This window comes from Mycotypha africana (assembly GCF_025528875.1).
Source record: "Mycotypha africana strain NRRL 2978 chromosome Unknown BDF20scaffold_4, whole genome shotgun sequence".
Taxonomy (NCBI): Eukaryota; Fungi; Mucoromycota; class Mucoromycetes; order Mucorales; family Mycotyphaceae; genus Mycotypha; species Mycotypha africana.
The window spans coordinates 865,162-883,781 of NW_026515728.1; the positions used below are offsets into that span (position 1 = coordinate 865,162).

General features: G+C 37.8%; 7 protein-coding genes across 7 annotated transcripts; 2 read left to right on the forward strand and 5 right to left on the reverse strand.

Moving 5' to 3' along the window:
- Nucleotides 1-18: 18 nt before the first annotated feature.
- On the reverse strand, nt 19-2,114 carry BDF20DRAFT_834590 (P-loop containing nucleoside triphosphate hydrolase protein; the record flags this gene model as incomplete). Its single annotated transcript, XM_053078749.1, has 8 exons — nt 19-412; nt 503-612; nt 696-841; nt 938-1,149; nt 1,256-1,284; nt 1,358-1,591; nt 1,676-1,753; nt 1,899-2,114. 8 exons carry the CDS (start codon nt 2,112-2,114, stop codon nt 19-21), a joined length of 1,419 nt encoding a protein of 472 aa, XP_052937147.1.
- Nucleotides 2,115-2,249: 135 nt separating this feature from the next.
- BDF20DRAFT_864012 (uncharacterized protein) lies at nt 2,250-2,732 on the forward strand. The gene has a single exon (XM_053080707.1). The coding sequence runs from the start codon at nt 2,562-2,564 to the stop codon at nt 2,724-2,726; it is 165 nt and encodes a 54-aa protein (XP_052937148.1). The 5' UTR covers nt 2,250-2,561; the 3' UTR covers nt 2,727-2,732.
- On the reverse strand, nt 2,250-4,877 carry BDF20DRAFT_986911 (kinase-like domain-containing protein). The gene is made up of 5 exons (XM_053085229.1): nt 4,858-4,877; nt 4,345-4,786; nt 3,827-4,153; nt 3,344-3,686; nt 2,250-3,253 (listed from the first exon to the last, which is right to left on the reverse strand). The coding sequence occupies exons 2-5, from the start codon at nt 4,609-4,611 to the stop codon at nt 2,742-2,744; spliced, it is 1,449 nt and encodes a 482-aa protein (XP_052937149.1). The 5' UTR covers nt 4,612-4,786; nt 4,858-4,877; the 3' UTR covers nt 2,250-2,741.
- Nucleotides 4,878-5,592: 715 nt separating this feature from the next.
- BDF20DRAFT_864019 (uncharacterized protein) lies at nt 5,593-6,398 on the reverse strand (the record flags this gene model as incomplete). The annotated part of the gene is made up of 3 exons (XM_053080708.1): nt 5,593-5,611; nt 5,693-5,783; nt 5,874-6,398. A coding segment is annotated over one exon (168 nt), but the record flags the coding sequence as incomplete, so codon positions are not given.
- Nucleotides 6,399-7,839: 1,441 nt separating this feature from the next.
- BDF20DRAFT_834593 (uncharacterized protein) lies at nt 7,840-8,847 on the reverse strand (the record flags this gene model as incomplete). Its single annotated transcript, XM_053078750.1, has 4 exons — nt 7,840-7,919; nt 8,037-8,434; nt 8,526-8,598; nt 8,655-8,847. 4 exons carry the CDS (start codon nt 8,845-8,847, stop codon nt 7,840-7,842), a joined length of 744 nt encoding a protein of 247 aa, XP_052937151.1.
- A 4,123-nt stretch (nt 8,848-12,970) lies between these two features.
- On the forward strand, nt 12,971-15,294 carry BDF20DRAFT_864038 (WD40-repeat-containing domain protein). Its single transcript, XM_053080709.1, has 6 exons — nt 12,971-13,379; nt 13,463-13,637; nt 13,726-13,862; nt 13,941-14,063; nt 14,166-14,425; nt 14,510-15,294. Exons 1-6 carry the CDS (start codon nt 13,025-13,027, stop codon nt 14,858-14,860), a joined length of 1,401 nt encoding a protein of 466 aa, XP_052937152.1. The 5' UTR covers nt 12,971-13,024; the 3' UTR covers nt 14,861-15,294.
- Nucleotides 15,295-16,829: 1,535 nt separating this feature from the next.
- On the reverse strand, nt 16,830-18,202 carry BDF20DRAFT_818327 (kinase-like domain-containing protein; the record flags this gene model as incomplete). The annotated part of the gene is made up of 5 exons (XM_053077352.1): nt 16,830-17,124; nt 17,215-17,394; nt 17,462-17,571; nt 17,663-17,896; nt 17,996-18,202. Coding segments are annotated over 5 exons (1,026 nt in total), but the record flags the coding sequence as incomplete, so codon positions are not given.
- Nucleotides 18,203-18,620: the final 418 nt, after the last annotated feature.

The window sequence follows — 18,620 nt, forward strand, 5'->3', positions numbered from 1 at the left end:
CATTCATATAAAAACCTATCAATCATCATCGTCATCGAATTTCAAATTCTTTGTGACATACGGCTTTAAGAATTCAGGCACGTCTTGACGGCATTCAAGTAAAAGTTTGGTCAAATCTCTGCATAAACTACTAGCCCTATCATTGAAGAAGCTAGTAGCTAAACCAGAGTTACCCACACGAGCAGTACGACCAATACGATGGATATATTCGTCAATGTCTTGTGGCATATCATAATTGACTACATGCATGACACTTTTGACATCGATACCACGTGCAACCACGGCGGTGGCGACCAAGATAGGGCAAGTACCAGACTTGAAGGCCAAAAGGGCATCTTCACGCTCGTTCTGTGTTCTATCACCATGGATAGAGGTGCAGGGAAAGCCAGAGTCGAATAAGAACTGATCTAAGCTGTTGAGAATAGGGTCAATTCCAATAAGAAAAAAAAAAGTTAGTATTATATCGCGCTGAATGAAAGATATACAAAGAGAAGATACTTACGTATCCGCCATACGCTTTGTTTCAACAAAGATCAATGTGCGGCAAGGTGGTCCACTCGCCAATAACTTTCGGAGAGTTTCCTTTTTTTCCTGTTCTTCTACCCACATTACCTTTTGAGAACAAGTTATTTTAGGATGTGTTCGTGAAATGCTAAGGGCATGTAACGCTGATCAACATTAAAAAAAGCACTTACTCTTTGAGTAATGTCAGTGGTGGTACCACCCACACGTCCAACCTTCAAGAATAGATAATCAGGCTTCAGGAAATCACGAGCCAAGGTGCGAATTTCTCTAGGGAAGGTAGCACTGTACATAAGCGTTACGCGATCACGATTCATACCTAACCGTGAATAAGGATAAACCGTTACTATTTGACTCCTTTTTTGCTCCTCTTCTGCACTGTGTGCCCAAACCAAAAGCCGTCATTTTCTTTTACCTTTTTGCTGAACAATTTGACGAATTTGAGGCTCAAAACCCATATCCAACATACGATCTGCTTCATCTAAAACAAGGTATTTTATACGGGACAAATCGACTTTGCCACGATCAATAAAGTCGACCAGTCTACCGGGAGTAGCGATGAGAATATCACATCCTCGAGCTAATTCCTGAAGCTGGCCACCGCTACCGGCACCACCATAGACAACGCTAGAGACAAATTGGGAAAATTATAAGGCAAGAAAGCTTTAGGCTATCAATTTCGATATCGTCATTACGAAGAGGGAATGATTCTGTCAAAATCAAGAGGACTTACCAAGGACGTAGCATACTTCTGTAACAAAACTACAAAGGGAAGATCACACGTTAGGCATATATCAAGCATTCTGATCGAAATAGCCTCTTTATTATCACTTACGCGACGAGCTTCATCAAAAATCTGGATGGAGAGTTCTCTAGTGGGAGACATGATCAAGACAAGTGGAGAGGCTTTGAAACGATAGTCATGGGGTTGAGGGCGATGGATTAAATTTAATGCTTGGTAAAACAAAGCAGAGCAAGTAGGGATAAGGAAGGCAGCTGTTTTGCCAGAGCCTGTTTGAGCGCAAGCCATCAAATCACGACCGGCTGTTACAATACTAATACTGTATTTCTAGTTTCAAAAAAAATAAAAATTCAGTTAAGCGAGGAATGGCTCACCCCGTCTTATAGATAGAGATCTGTATCTAATTCTTACTTGAACGGGTGTAGGGACAACATAACGAGCTAAGGCAACATTTTCTTTCATGCAAGGGTGTAGATTAGCTTGTTCAAACTACACAAGGAAAGAAAGGTTAGATTTGCAAATCTTTTTCTTTATAATGAAAAAGATCGTTCGAAAGGGATCGATCAGTGTAGATTGTTCAGGTGATTTGTCACTGAAAGATCTGTTGTTTGCAACATTTGATAGTATAAGTTACCCTTTCAAAGCTTGGAGGCGGGTTTTGACCACTGACTTTTACAGGAATAGAGTCGTATTTAGTAAAGTTCAAACCGGAATGTACGTGGTTTTCTTCACCAAAGAGATCTCTCTCCAATTCAGCATCTCGAGGAGCAAAGCCTTGTTGTGTATATTCGTTTTTCCATTCATAACGCTTTTTAGAGGAGCCCCACTTGTAGCCAGCAGAAGGATTCATGTTTTAGCTTATGATACTTGTATTAGATTTGTCTAGCAAATAAAGGCCCTTTTTTTTCAGTTTGGGACGACAGATGGAAAAAAGTACAGTGGACAATCAAAATAAGAATAAAATCAAGTTTAAAATAGTGAAATGGTTGCACAACCTCTCCCATTACCCTTTTTTGCATTATTCCTGATTTTTATTACATAAGCTTTCGATAGGGGCAGAACATAAAGTCGTAGCAAATACATTCTTGTCACAAGCAGAGCAATTGGACAGGCTAAGTGTCAGTTTAAAAGTACAAGGAAAAGTGCGTTTAATAGTATGTATAAACAAGAATGATCATCTGGGTCTATATATGTATAATAAGGAGTGGTGGGTTGTGGAGCAGGCATTTGTTAAACTATATGTAAATGTTCGAGTTCTTTGTTGACGTCGTATATTGTTGTAAATCTGTTTACGTAGATGAATGTATATGTTTTTCTTTTGTTTTTTTCTGTCAAAAGTAATTTTTATTATATGTGTGCTTCCATCTTCTTTCCTTATAAAAACTACCCTTTTTTTTTGTTTTTTTTCTGTTTTTCTGTCTTCTTTTTCCAGGTTTTTTTCTCTACGATTGTGCTGTCATGATAAAAATGACCCTCGTTATTTATTTGATTCGATATTGAAGGCAATACTTTCGGCATCAAAATGACGATAATGAAAAGGTACGTTTTTCAGTAAAAGTTCACCAATGTTCGTAATGTCATTCAGGGTATATAGACGAGAAGCAGTTGACAAATCCTCTGACACAAAATGTTGCATGTGAGATTCACATTTTTGACGTCTACTTCTAACATATGCTCTCCAACCCTCGTCAGCTAATGCTGTTTTACTTGTAGAGGCTGCTATTTTACTGGCAATAAGGTGAATCTCTTCTGCTGTGGGTCTATTTTCGGGGTACGGCTCTAAGCATGCCATTGTCACTTCTTGATACCATCTGGATACGCCAGGTACCCATTCAATTCTGTAAAGGTCAGGTGCTGACTCTATTATTTCAGGCGTCGGGAAAATAACGCCTGATACTAGCTGCCACATTAAAATACCAAAGCTATAAACATCGGATTTCTCCGTATAAATTCCTTTCTTCACTTCTGGTGCTATATAAGGTACGCGTCCTAGCATGGCGATATATGCAAGTTAAGTATGATTCAATATCGTGCACTCATGCGGTTTAACGAGCTTGAACAAAAATTGATAGAACTTACCATAATGCACTTGTGATGACTTTGTTATTTCCGTTGCCTCTTGAGTTGATGTTGAGAACCTGAAGTCCACCAAAAAGTAATCCTCGTCGACGCATAGTATATTTTCTGCATGTATATTTCTATGACACATACCGATATCATTATGGAGACACGCCAAATTGAACGAAAGTCTTGTAACAATATCCGCTACTTTTGCAAAGCTAGTTTTACTGGCGTTTTCAATTTGTCTATTCAGATTCCCTTCTGCTGCTAATGATAGCACCATCATGAAATCGCCTGTACTTTCACAATATGTCATTCCGTGGAATAGTAACGCGACAAGTGCGTTTGATTGCACGTTCAACTGATGTTGAAAAAGCGAGAAAATGAAGGAAGGAGAAATGGAGATGTAGAGTAGGGTTGCAGTGAATTGAACAAGAAGCAAACGGTGAGCGCAAGCACTTTTGCATTTCGCAAAAAAAAAAACCGCGATAGTCTATTTACCTCATTTAATACTTTTTCATCGACTACTTTTAATGCCACTGCTCTGCGCTGTGTACCAAATGCTTTACCCTTTTCTGGTACGTCATAAGGTAAAGCCACTTCAGCAGCATACAACGCAGAAAAACCTCCAGCGCCTAGAAACACAAGATCGGAAAACCAACGCCAAGGATACCACCGCATATGGCCTTCCAGCCCATGGTCAAAAATACAGATTAACGTAGAATGTGCTTTCGGGTGAAAAGAGGTGATTAAAGTTTTGACATCGTCGTTGGCAAGTTCTGATAAGCTTTCAAAATTGATAGCTTGCCGCCATGGTACTATCCAGTTCTGTCATTTTGATAAAAAATAGAGAGAAGAACATAAAATATTAGTCTAGCCTTTCCAAATCCTTGGTTTATGACAGATGGGTGTAATAAGCGTGAAACTCGTGTCGTGTTCAACATTGCAAATTTGTCAAAAAGTCCAAATTATAAAAAGCAAAAAAGATTTTCTAAAAAAAAGATGGCGTTGCAATTTACCCAGTGATTGTCAAAGTCGACTTTGGCTTTCTTGAATAATAGTTTCGTTTTATGATATAATTGTGAAATGGCTTCCAAAAAGGGTACTGTGTCTTGTGGGTTCGATTTGTCTTTTGCGGTGTCGAGGAAATCTAAATCGAATTCAGAGGCGTAAGTGGTGACAAGTTCCTGAATGTCTCGTATAACTGTATGACATAGGTCTGTTTTGAGAATCTGTTGCTCGAGTTTATGATCTGGGTGATTCCGATTTCGGCTAATATTGTCCATTAGTTTGTTTATTAAAAGATTATATATAGTATACTACAGGTGCATTAAGCAAGGTGGTTTAACGGGTAAGGGTTCTGTCTGGCGGATGCCTTTTTTTAACTTGTCGCGATTAAATTGAAATTAGTTTTTAAACGATTAGATGCAATAAATTAAGATGAAAGTTTCCAAAAGAAAAGTAAAAAAAAAAAAAAAAAACTAAAGAAATTTTTCGTTCTTTCCTTTCTGTCTGACAGCTGTGTTATCTAGTACTTTCTCTCAAACTTCTTTCCCTTTTTCCTTGGCGGATTTGTGCCACAGTTTACATACACACCAAACGGGCTGGAAAAGTTGGCAGAAAAAAGTATGTGCAAAAAAAAAAAAAAGGAAACCAAAATTTTATTTTTGAAACTCAGAATATGAGTCTTTCAATGGTTGAGCCAACAGGTGTTTGGCAAGGTAGAGAACCCTGCAATATTATTGGTTGCTTTTTTTGCACACTTTTAAAGCTCAAAGTTGGGCATTTTTACAGCAGTATTTCAACTAATATTTTTAGATAAATACATTTTTTTTGAACAATTAATATTTTTTTTAGGTAAGTTGCAAATGTGTTGTAGACGAAAATATAAACCGTTCTAACAATGATTCAAATTCAAAAACTTGTCAATAGTGCGAAACAAACAAACAAAAAAAAAATATTATTCCTCACCTGTAATGATCTAAATCCTCAAATGTAAGGAAAACCGTGTTTATTACGGCTATACTCTCTTCTTCACTTTTGATTTGAAAGTGTTGCGATAGTTACCAAAAACACAATTATCAAGAGGCAAGCTTCTTGAAAACTCCTTATAATTACTCCCCAAATGATGTGGAAAGACCTCTGCCTTTGATGATACATGTTGAGGACACAGAGGAGAACGCACCGATTTATGTCCTGGTTGCTTGCATTTGGTACAACAGGCATTGTCTTCCTCTGGGTCTTCATTCTTCTCTTTAATCTCAAAGTTCTGTTTGCGTTTTCTACCTTTCGAACCAACTATAGATATAGTGATGTCGCTTACTAATGATGAAATAACCAACTTTTAAAGCCACATGAGGTGCTTACCTTGATCTGCAGTTTCTGGCTCATACAATTCACATTTATAGTATTGTTTGGTGTAATGACCTCCTTTACCGCAATCAATACACGTTACATCTAACAGTACACGATGATTAATCTATACTTATATATATATGATTAGGTAGATAGGCTTTCAAAAGGCAAGTTACTATTAACAGCAGTTGATTTTTTCTTTTCATAAATTATTGTTTTGAACATGGGTCATAGTACGTATCATAAAACGTGATATAAAAGCGAAAGAGACAACCTTTGACTATAAAAGAGCAATATATTTCCAAATGCTTATCTTTGAAAGTCACCATGAACGCACACAAAAACATTGACAACAGATAATATAACCATCCTGTTCCGCTATGGTATCTGTTATACTATGGCCCTCAGCCCTCTATCAATGGTTTGATGTCAATCAATTCAAAGTTGACCTTTTTTGGAACTCTTGTCCAAAAAGGCACTAACGAATATCTGGTTGGTCTCGGAATACATCGTCATTGAATAAAAAAATTGTCAATCCTATTGCAAGATAACGTCAATAAAACCATTATTGGCGACATTTTTACTGATAGAGACTCATTTCTTGGGTTTGTTTGTATGTCATCCTTATTGCTGCTTGGATATCACTGAATAATTGAGTATCCAAATTCGATGTCCAAAATACTATAAACTTTATTCTAAAAATTGTTTTTAATAAATCTAAATTTAAAATGTACATTGTCCACTAAAAATTGTAAACCGTCTAAAATGCGAGCTAAAATACTGTATTGATATGAGTTGCCCATGGTGTTTTTCAGCAAACCATGAAGAAAATAGCCGTCGACTAAGGTAACGATGAACAGAGAGGATAAGTACCTTAGAAAGACTGTCATCAAACAGGTGGCAGCATAGTTAGATACACATAGAGCATAGCCCTTTTTGTCCGTCTTTTAGTTAAATATAAGGCGTCTCAATTATGAAGAGATACGATTTATATCAGAGGATATGGTAGGCAGTCCATAAACATACATTTTAATGCATTATTATTGAGTTAGGGACAGAAACAGCCGGAAGGAAGGGAGTTAACGCCGAAAAGCTTACTAATAAAACGCTTGAATCAGTAAATCAATAAAAGTTAGACAATACGACTTTTGTTGAAAGGAGCAATGTCAAATAATAAAGCTTGTACTACTGCACCATTTCAAGGAGTGTTTTCCAGGAGCACTCCACATCCTTGGACAAAAAGTCAGCGTGTGCATTCTGAAAGAACGGATTGACAGATATACTTAAGAAATTATGTCAGCGCCATAGGCGACTGCTAATAGTAGCCTTTCTTTCAGCATTATTCCAATTGTTGGAAAAAGAAAGAGGAGTGCTAAAAACGATCAGTGAGTAGTCATCGAATACTTAGCTTATATGGTCTGTGCTACCAGCCTCAAGACATTTCAGATCAAAGAGACATGGTGATAATACGCGAAGGACGTTTCTGGATAAAATTTCAGCATCGCATGATAATAGTTTAGGCAACACGCATGTGGCACTCAAGAGATTGGGATGTGATAGCCAGAAGTTTATGCTTTGTACGGGAATAAAATTGTCTTTGTGTATGATGATGATTTCGTGACGAAAATGACTCGTCCCACAAAATTTATATCATTGTATAATTTGGGTTAGAATGTTTCTATCTGCTTGTTATTGCCAGTTACATTTCTGATAAGAATAAGCCAAAAGAGCAATTTACAGTCCATCGTCTCCAAGTATAAGCTTTTTTGTTACATGGAAAGTTTTTGAATAACTGTATCTCTTACCAAAAACGACAGAAGAATCGAAAAGGTCTCAAACTCAAAAAAATGAAGCAAGTGTAAATTCCCCGGCTTTTTTTTTTCATATATTTGTTTCAATCAGAAAGATAGTCAGGTCATGAACTTATGGATGGTCACTTTTTTATTTGTTAATCTTCTATGCCTTGATTTCCTTTTCTTTCCAGAACAATCCAGCATAGATTTCCCATACAGATGCTTCGTTATTGTGTTACAAAAACAGTATTTCCCAAAAGTTAAGGATAAACCCTTTTGTTATGATGACACTGCACCTCTTTTACAGAAAACTTAAATGATGCTGGAGAGGTGTATAGCAAAGAAGCTGTTGTTTTCAATAGGACACTACATGTATGCACGCGAAAAGTAACGTAAGGTCGTACGCAAATTAAACGTAAATGTAAGCGTAAACGTAAGTAGGCGACCTAAAATATGAGCAAAAATAAGGAAATGAAGGTATTGATAACAGTTGACTCAATATGGATTTTTTTGTTGCCTCGTTTATTTTTTTTTTTATTTTTTTTTTTGAAACCATAGCATACGTGACTCGTAAGCTTTCCGAGTAGTGTATGATTCAAGGAGTTTGCGAGAATGACCGGCTTTTAAGCAAGACTGCCAGTTCATACGGCCAATTTGTTCTTTTTTGAATGATTCAACAAATTCAATGTCTTCGTCCACCATTGTATGTGTTCGCTTTGTTTGTGGTCCCATGGGTAAAGGTTCAGGGAAATCCAATTTATCCGATGACTGTGAGGATGCTGAATTATCTACAATTTTGGCCTTTACTTCATCATTGTAAAGTATACCTTTTTCACAAATTCGTCGAATCTTGTTGAGTGGTTCCTTTGAATTGACTTTATCAAGAATACTTTCAAAGAAGCGTTTGTTCGTTGAGCATATCGTTTCCACAGCCGATTGAAAAATTTTGTTGGTATGGTTCCTGAGGGTATATTTGTGCGAACGCGATTTGATAAAGAAGGATGATGGTTGGGTCTTCAGAATAAGTATGACGATCCAATGACGGTTGTTACTCCGACAGAAAGAGTGACAAGGCAAGAAGCGAATTTATCGGTTTTGCGTAATGATCAGTGTCCGGAATGGTTTCTTTAGAAATGATAAAACATTTTTTCGCCCAAATCAAAGCGGGGATCGACAATAACCATGGTTTTTGCTCGGACTCCTTTTTGAAATCCAAAAGCAGGCTAATTGGAGAAGGACCAATATCACTGGGAGAGCGTGGTAAGTTTTGACAACGTTCAACGAATAGGAAATTAAACGTTGGAGGAGCTGTTCATCAATGGTGTTCTGAACTTGGATCAGCACTGGTGGGAATGACGAAGGTAGTCTGGACATATAAAGAACATCACATCTTGTTTCATTCCAAACGCCATCAGCCAGAGTGTAAGTACCATTCGGGGCAGCTAGTAATTGTGATGTTTGCTTAGTTGAAATTGATAACTGTTGTAAGTCGATAACTTACGTGTTTTATTTGTTCTTCAGATGAAGTAGAAAGAATATTTACTCTGTAAGGTCTAATGAGAATTATTTTATTCGAGGACGCGTATGGTATTTCATTATATGCTGTACATACCCTATATCAGATGCAATATAGATAGACCGTGGTGAAATGTATTCTCCAACTGGCTATACGTACTGGGATATTGTAGTTTTATCTCACCAAACACGTTAGTATTTCCTTGGTGGTAACATCGACAACATCCTGGTGTTTGAGCATCATTCGAATCATTGTCATTGCCCAGGTACATATTCCAACGGTAAAGTCATGGTTGACAAATTATGATGTGACATGTTGGATACTGTGTTATATTGACAGAATCTGTCTTGAAATACTAAATTGTATAATCAAAGACAAGAACGAAATGAGTCTCCGTAAATCCTTTGTTAAAGAGAAGGCAAGATTCATTGTCAAAATAACATCTGGATTAAATAAAAAAGATTAAAAAATATTCAACTGTCACAGTTCACTCCCACTGCTAATTATATACCTTTCAATAAATTAAAGATAAACTATCGCACGAAATAGTAGCTGGTAATACACGTACACTAATTCGACATGTAAGGAAGTATAGGCCAAATACAACAGATACAAAATAATATATGCCGGATATGCGTGCAAATTACAGTGCTTCCAACAAGTAATGTCACAGCCAATCAAAATCAAAGTTACCGGTCAATTAAAAACGATGTCATTGGCCAATAAAATTGATGTCACTGGTCAGCTATAATTGGGGTTTATCCAGCAGCATGAATCGACTATGATTGTACTTATTGCTACAGTGTAACGAGCAGTAATTGGTTTTTTTTTTTTTTTTTTTTGTTTCTTGACATGTATCACAAAGTGTGTGTGCATTTCAAGTGCAAAAGTGAATAGGACTAAATATGTCTTGTGTTGCCTCACACCCTACTTTGACCATTTTGACAGCCACTGCTTTCCTTATCTGCACGCTTCTTGAGGCCTTTTAACTATTTTCCGTCGATCTCGACCCCAGTTTTTTTGAAATTTCGGTTCTGTTACACTTTGACCCAGGTTCTCTCATAAATCATCGTTATTAAACAATAATTACTTCTTTTTTTTTTCTGTTGCCCAATTTGTATTCTCACACCGGATAAAAAAAAAGATAAGAGACGTATAAAATAGACCATTGAAATCCTCTCTTTCTGTCTCTGTTTCTGTCTCTGTCTCTTGCTCTTTCTTTCTTTTTTCTTTTCTTTAAAACACAATGGTATTGCTCTCATCGTCCACATCTTTCACAGCGACAAAAGACAATCACAACAGCAGTGATCATAGTAGTCATAGTCCATCATCATTAGCGCTATCCAATACCTGCAGTTTACATCATACACAGAATAATAAAATATGTTATTTTTGCGGTTCGACCAAACATTTATCATCAGATTGTCCAATGTATGCATAGTCAAGGTTATTATCGCTAGTCTGGAAACATCTCTAGAGTAGTCCGGAGAAATAAAGCAACTCTTCAGTGATAAAAAAAAAAGCAAGACTCAATCGATGACCCTTCTAGACTCAGTCTTTTTCTAATGGAACACAAATCATATAACGATTTGCAGTCAATCACACAAATGCACATCCCCCCACACTTCCACACACTCACATTCACACCACTGCCACTACTGCTATACATTATGAGTCAATAGCCACTTATCAAACCAGATAATCTGTCTTATGATCTATGAACAGCCAGGCCTTCTTTATTAGTATGTAGATATCACTCATTATCATTTTATACGAATCATATTTTATTTTTCTCCAAGCGTTGTACCTTATCACACTTTTATTATTATTATGTTGAATTTGAAAATATCTATTACATTTTTCTCTTTATAACATTCTCGAGGAAAATAGCCTGTATATAAATCTTATAAATTACTGTTGTATTATGTTTAGTTTTTTTTTAGTTTTTTTTTCTCTTGCTGTGCTTCAATAAAAATGATTTCTCACTTCTTTGTGCTCGCACACCTCAAAATATTCTCCGTGAAGACTGAGTTTAGAAAGCAGGCAAAAGTAACGGGAAAAAAAAATGGAAAAGCGTGTTGCGCAGAGACGGAACATACTTTGATCCTCTTATATACTATTTCTTTTCTTCTCCACTAACATAGTAAAAAGTTGTTAATCGTCTTGTTTTTGCGTTGTACTCGCTTGTGGATATCTTAAAAAAGCCAACCAAAATTTTGTATCACTTTATCTGACAATACTTAAAGATAATGTGCAGTGTGTTCTGAAGACTAGTCGTCATCATCGAGCTTATATAATATTACTCTATTTTCAGGACCTTTTTTTTCCAAAAAAAAAAACGATCTAAAAAAAAAGAAAAAAAAAAAGAGTATGGAAATCAACAATACCAATCTCATCTATACCGGTGCTGTAGCCAATGCATCTTCTACTTCCACAACGAATTCAATGCTTCTTCCTTCCAACACCAACAGACACAGAAATCCCCTGATTAGATATGTTGTTCGAGAACCAAAGGCACAAGACATCATCATACTCAGTGATGATGAAAATGACGGTCGTGACTCAACAACCAACAACCAACATAAAATCAATAGCGATCTATTAGGCAAACGTCTTCAAAGGAAAAAAATAGGTACTCAGTCACATCCTATTACATTGCCAGATTCAGACGATGATGACGATGACGATGATATTATTCTCGTTGAAACAACGCCTACTCAGTGGTTGCAGCAAGTACAACAGCAACAGGCACAACAGACCCAAAAAGAAAGCGCTTTACTATCATCCAATTTACAGAAAGGTAACTCACAAGTAAAGAAAGAGAATGTCATCCATTCTCTCGCCTCAGCCCTTTCGTCAATGCCCACATCGCCCACATCGCCCACATCGCCTACAGCATTGAGCAAAGATACCAATTCTATTGTAACTATGTCTTCTCAACGCATTGATGCCTATTTTTCTAAAGAAATATCCATGAATGGCAGCACGCACGCGACGAGTGATAATATGTCAATAGGCTCTTACCACAAATTTGATCTTGGAGAAGATGTTCCTTTCATGACTGAGGAATCTCCCGACATCGGTATGGACATCGATAATGATTGCGATGTCAGTGATTCTACAAATACAAGTACGATGAGTTATACTACAGCAAAGATGACGATTGTCCAGTCAATTGAAGATGATCCTCCTTATTCTGTTACTGGACTTAGTACGCTCACAACTACACATAGTGACAATCCAATCTCTATTCCCGACGAAGCGGAAACCATAATCAACGCCAATGATACCCCTGCTATCAATACTGATACGAATACTCTAGCAATTGCCCCTATTACTACTACTACTACTACTACTACTACTACTACTACTACTATTACTACTATGGACAAAGATACCAGTTTTATGGACGTTTCCACAAGCTTTATGGATACCTATCAAAGCGATAGCGTTTCCTCTATGATCAACGCACAGCCAACTTTTCAGTACAACGCAAGTGATGCTAATATCTTTGATGCAATGGAATTGGATAATGACCCAGCTCAACATGCCGAGCTCATTGTAAGTATATCTATTTTGTCCCCACGCTCCCACTAAATTTCTTACAATCTATTTCAATAGGCCAATGCTCAAAATCCACCTACTACCGTACATACATTGATACCACAGTATACGTCTGACATTGAATATCTGCGTTCAATGGATATGTATATTCAATCTCTCGATTTAATGGAGCCTGATGATGTATCCATGACCGAATTCAGTCTATCACAACGTTCCACCCGCGCCTCCTCCCGACGTTCTACTGTCAGGCGTCATACAGGACGTATTCAACCACAACAGCAGCAATATCCACAGCAATATCCACAACCACAGCAACAACAGCAACTACAACTACATCAACTACAACTGCAGCATCAACATCAACATCAACAGCAACCACTACAATTACAATTACAACTAGAACCACAACCATTACAACAGCAACAGCAACAACAACCACCATCTCGTTCAACATCCATTCAAACGGACAGCATGGCCACAGCGCTATCGCTCCGACTACAACAACAAATTCCTTTACTCAATACCATACAAAATAGACCTTACGTACCGACTCGCGTATTTTACAACTCAACTTGGGAAGACTGGGCTCAACTTGAATCAGGCGATATTCTTCACTACCCTTTCACACCTCAAGAAATTGAAACGCTCGAAAAATACAGATCAAGACACAATAAAAAGCTGGCGAGAACAGGTGTGGACAAATGGGATTTTATAGCGGAACAATTACCAGGAAGAACACCTTTGGACTGTAAATGTTTTTATCGGGATTATCGAGACGGAATACACCAGACGTTTAATCAAGCCATTATGGTAAAAAGAAGAGAAGGTAAATAAAACATGTTTTATTCCTATCGCCGCCCAACCCATACATATCCTGAAATCTAATCCATTGGACGCATGCTCTCATAGTCCCATTACGACAAAAATCAAATTATGCTTGGGTTCGCGAACGTACAATGACTGGAAGGATGAGGACAACATTAACAAAGAAATACTGTTGGAAAAATTTGAAAAAGGAAGAAAAGATCGATGGTGGCAGTGGCGATGTGATTGCATTGGCTATTTTCAATAATCCAACAAAAGGGTAAAAAAAAAAAAAAATCGCGCGTCTTCATCCTCTTTTGTCAAGAATGGTAAGGCGATAACCTTTTTCTTCTTTTTTGTTACCCTAGTTTAAAAATTGCAGCTGGGTCGGTATGTGATGAAAACCCTGAATATAATATGCCTGGTAACCTTCGACTATGGGAATTAAAAACAGCCTCTTTTAAAACGTTGAAAGGACATCAATCCATTAGCAGATCAGGAGAAGGTGAGCTTAAACAAAAACCCTCACTCCTTTTCTCCTTTTTTCGTTTACTCAACTGGTATTATTGTTTGTTTATTGCAGCTATTTGGAGAACAGTGACAGATGTAAAGGCATCAAAAGATAAAACATTATTATTTTCGGCTTCACATGACGGAAGTGCCAATATTTGGAAAGCCAGATCAGGCCGACTAAGATCTACTTTAAGTAAATATTATTAACGTGATACGTTATTCAGCTATAGGCCGTTTGTGAAAAAGGAAAAGAAAACCCAACCCTAAACATTACAATTTCTCTTTTCCATTCTAGAATTTCATTCGAAACCTATCAATCAAATTGCTATCAACTATTCTACAGATGACAACGTCATGGCGACTTGTTCAAACGACGGTACGGCCACCGTTTGGACGGTAGATAGAAAAGGCAAAAGCGGTTCCGGCGTCATTTGTGAGTTGAAAAACACTACAGATCATGACCCTCGCGTAGATTGCGTTGAATTTGGACACCATGAAACGAACAATACATTATTTTTGGGTGTCAATACGGGCAACATTGAACATCCTGGATATGTAAGTTTTTTTTTCCCTCTTCCCTCTCATTTATTAAATGCTAATTGTTCTAACCTTCCCCCGCATTAATTTTTCTCATTCAAGGTGGAGGCTTATGATATTATCACGGGCAAGTCAAAAATGCGTTTCCAAGACATGCACGGCTCAATATCTACGTTAGCCGTGTCAAGTGACGGTCGGTTTATTGCGTCAGGAAACTACAGTCGATACGATAATCTCTCAGGAGACAAACATCTTCATTTACATGATGCTCGTCAGCAACGAGAACCTTTGAAATTCTTAACCAACCATGCCGATGTCAACGTGGTGTCTATTAGTCCTTGCGATAAATACGTCGCTTCTGGTAATGCTGACAAAATAGATGGCCAAGTGGTGCTCTTCGACATAAGGAAACCAAACAAAAAGTTATACACTTTCAAACATGATCGTAAGTGAAAAGTGATAGTAGAAGTTTGGATCCGGTTTGTCTTGTACTTACTGATTGTTGCATGTGCCACTTTTGTAGAGTCCATATTGAACCAATCCTTGATCGCACCGGACACAAGTGTGGGTATTGGTGGCTTACATTGGATGTCTGATAGTCGTACTGTCGTTACAGGCGGTGGCGATCTCATGGTGAAGGTGTGGGATGTAGGCACCGGCAATCTGTTGAAGAGCTACTCGACGTCGAATTGTGTTACGTCTCTAGCGGTAGATGAAGATAATAATATGATTGCTGCTGGCGTATCAGGTGCAAATGGAATTGTTCATGTTTGGACACCATAACACGTTGATTGTTATAGACCTCTCTCTCTCTCTCTCTCTCTCTCTCTCTCTCTTGCTCCTCATAATATGGATGGATAAACCTTTTTTCTATTTATTTTTATTTTACTTTGTTCTCTTTTACTATTGCTTCTTTTGATTCTTCACGTATTCCATGTACACTTTGACCACAAGAGTGATATTTTAGATTATTGCTACTACTGCTACTACTTCTTTGATATCGCTAAATATTCCCGTTCTTCATTAGACTCATACTGCTGCTCCCATCACCGCCTTTTTTCAAATATGTATTTACGTTGTTTTTTTTCCTCTATTTTTTTCTCTTCTTTTTCTTTTTTTAATTGTATACAGTTCTATCATTATAAATGTTTACAAACTAATAGTAATGATCTTCATGATAAAAAGACATTTCGCTTTACGTGAAGGTGCTGTTGATTATGATTAACCAGTAACACCAAAAGAGTCAATCAGCATAGAATTGATCAAATTCACCCATTCTTCGGCATGTTCCTTATCTTCAAACGTATAATTCTTTTCTGGCGTTCTTATACAGAATGTAGATTTTCCTTTCAACTCTAATAAAAGCTGAGGTGTCCACGGTATTTCACATCGTAAATTTCCATCCATTTTGTTCTCCATGACTTTACTGCCATTATCACCACTCGTCTTATTATTGCTATGACTGGAATAGTTGGTATTTTTGCCTTCATCTAAATAAAGGAGTCGTGGTCGATTTGTGAGGATCAGATTGCGTTTTTTAGTAATCAGACCGCGTTTTCGAAGTACACGTCCTGATTTAATAACAGACTCGTTAGGGTATAAATGCGGGATCCTTTACATACAGAAACACAGAAGAACAGTGAAAAAAAAATAAAAAATAAAAACCCCCAAGCAAAAATGCATATCAGGACTACAATAAGTGATCTCTCTCACTTTACAATAATAGACGCTTTATTGTGACTTACCATAATGGATGATTTGTCGATTTATCACACATGCCGTTCATGTTACTGATACTATTGTTATTATTATTGTTATCATTCACCTGACTGATACTATGTGTAGACGAAACAGCGCTGCTTAATCGACTCGATCTTTTATCATCAGCATTAGCAAACACGTGTGATTTTCGTTGTTGAAGGTCTTTCTCTTCCACGTCTTCTTCTTCCTGACCCTTCCGGTCCTGCTGCTGCTGATGGGTCGAGCTCGTGATATCAGAGCTTGATACTCTTTTATTTTTTGTCATTTTGATATTTTGAGAGGCTGTTTTTCCGTTCGTAGCATGCATCTGATCATCGAAAGGGTTTTTTGGATGGTCATGATGGCTCGTTGTATGTTCTTTCAATGCTGCTGCTGCTGAAGAAGGAGGCTTCTGCTGACGGACAGCACTTGAATAGGGTGTATATAGCTGCTGCAATGGCTGCTGTGGTATCGGATGTTTCTCTTCCAAGGATTCTCCTCGACTATTGTTGTTCAATAAGTCTGGATGGGAAAATTCGAAAGAGGGCGAGAAAATAGGTTGTGCTGCAGTAGCAAATGCTATTGCTACCGCTGCTGCTGCATCAGGGTCGTTACTTGTTGCTGTTGTTCCTGTTGCTGCTGCTGCTGCTGCTGCTCGTGCTTTCAAAACTTTCTCTAATTTTTCCCTTAAGGGTGGAGCGTTTGAGCTGTAAATATGCTCCCAATCGATACCTTCAAAAAATGGATGATGTTTAACAGCGTCAACACCACCTGCTGCTTCTGATCCAAATCGCTGTTCAGGATCAGATTCGAGTAATTTACGAATAATGTCCTTGGCGACTTGCGGAAACTCATCAGGCATAACATAATCAAGGTTTTTAATCTTTTGAAAGATTAAATAGTCAGTAGCGGCTTTGAAAGGTGATCGACCGGATAACATTTGATAAATGACACAGCCTAGAGCCCAAAAATCGGTTCTATTCAACAAAAGCGGGTTGTTGTTCGTGAGCCACAGAGAGAGGGGGGCGTGTGCTTTTGTGATGGAGAGAGAGTACAATTGAACTTACTCGAATGAAACTGACTCACTCCGTAATAGTTCAGGGGAGACGTATTCTGCTGTTCCCACAAAAGACCTAGAGGGTGTGGCGAGCTCTCCTCCATTGCTATTATCATTATTTTCGTCTGATACGATTTTTGCTGAACCGAAATCCGTTACTTTGATGTGTAAGTTATCATCCAACAGTATACTACAGAAAAATAAAGGGTTGGTTACTCGGGTCATCAACATGCACAGATGCTGCTACGGGGCTTTACTTTTCCGGCTTAATATCCCGATGCACAACACCTCTATAATGAATGTGTTCTATAGCAAGTAATAATTCAGCTGCATAAAACTTTGCTGTCTCCATATCAAAAGGTGCCAACTAAACGTCATGAAAATACTTAATGTGTCTTTCGGTATTATTTTTGTTCGAGTTCACTGTTTCATTTCAAGAGAGAAAGTTGCAAGTTTACCTGTCTAATATAGGTGTAAAGCTCGCCATTTTTTGCCAAATCAAGTACAAAATACAAACTTCGATTATCTTTGAATGTCCAGTAAAGCTTGATAATACCAGGATGATTCATCCGGCTCAATGCATCTCGTTCAATCATAACATATTTGACCTTATTGTTCTTTACAATATGTGCTTTATCTAATCGTTTAATGGCGTACATTTTCCCAGTTCGTTTATCTCTACCTGCTTGTACCTGGTGATGTATTCATCAAAAATACATTATTTTCTTTGGTTAAGCTAAATTCATGATAATACCAACAAGCCGTTACGCCCCCCATCTTTCTTACTTTACAGTTGAGTAAGATCCCTCGCCAAGGATCTCTTTATACTCGAAATCAGAGACTATACGTCGATGTTGGTGGAGAGGGTGGGAGGGATCGTCTACATCGGTAGACAGGGTAGGTGTTCGTCCTCCTGTATTCGTAGCCGTATTTCGTTTTCCGTTTATTGATGTGCTTTCCGGTAATGCAGCACCGTCGCTGTTTTGGTTAGTAGACATTGCCTTTTGGAAATGTTACTGTTTGGCAAGTGTCAAGTATATTTCAAAATGAATGAAAAGAAAGAGGTAGCGATAGCATAAATTGATATGCAGCCAACTGGCAGAATTTTTGCGCGGAAAGGGAAAAAAGATAAAATGGATGTGATAGGAGAGAAGTTCGAAAGTGTGTATGCTCATAAATCAAGGACATCAAAAAGGTCATTGGTGCAATTATTATCCACTATGGGGCATTGGCTATGGCCCATCTCTTGTCTCCTTTTCTCTTTATGACGAGGAGAATGACATTAGGCGCGCAAATGTTTTGTTTTGGCAGGTTCAAAGTGCAGACCATTTGCTTGATTCTCCTTCACAGTTCTATACACGTTAAGCAATGATCTGTCTTCCGTCAAACGAACATAGCTGCATTCTGCTTTAGCTC

Coding starts and splice junctions, on each gene's coding strand:
- BDF20DRAFT_986911 (XM_053085229.1), bottom strand. CDS start 4,611: ATGGACAATATTAGCCGAAATCGGAATCACCCAGATCATAAACTCGAG. Junction 4,154..4,344: donor TCGACTTTGACAATCACTGG/GTAAATTGCAAC, acceptor TCAAAATGACAG/AACTGGATAGTACCATGGCG. Junction 3,254..3,343: donor GTCATCACAAGTGCATTATG/GTAAGTTCTATC, acceptor TCGCCATGCTAG/GACGCGTACCTTATATAGCA.
- BDF20DRAFT_864038 (XM_053080709.1), top strand. CDS start 13,025: ATGGCCACAGCGCTATCGCTCCGACTACAACAACAAATTCCTTTACTC. Junction 13,863..13,940: donor CATTAGCAGATCAGGAGAAG/GTGAGCTTAAAC, acceptor TGTTTATTGCAG/CTATTTGGAGAACAGTGACA. Junction 14,064..14,165: donor CCGACTAAGATCTACTTTAA/GTAAATATTATT, acceptor TTTCCATTCTAG/AATTTCATTCGAAACCTATC.
- BDF20DRAFT_864012 (XM_053080707.1), top strand. CDS start 2,562: ATGAATGTATATGTTTTTCTTTTGTTTTTTTCTGTCAAAAGTAATTTT.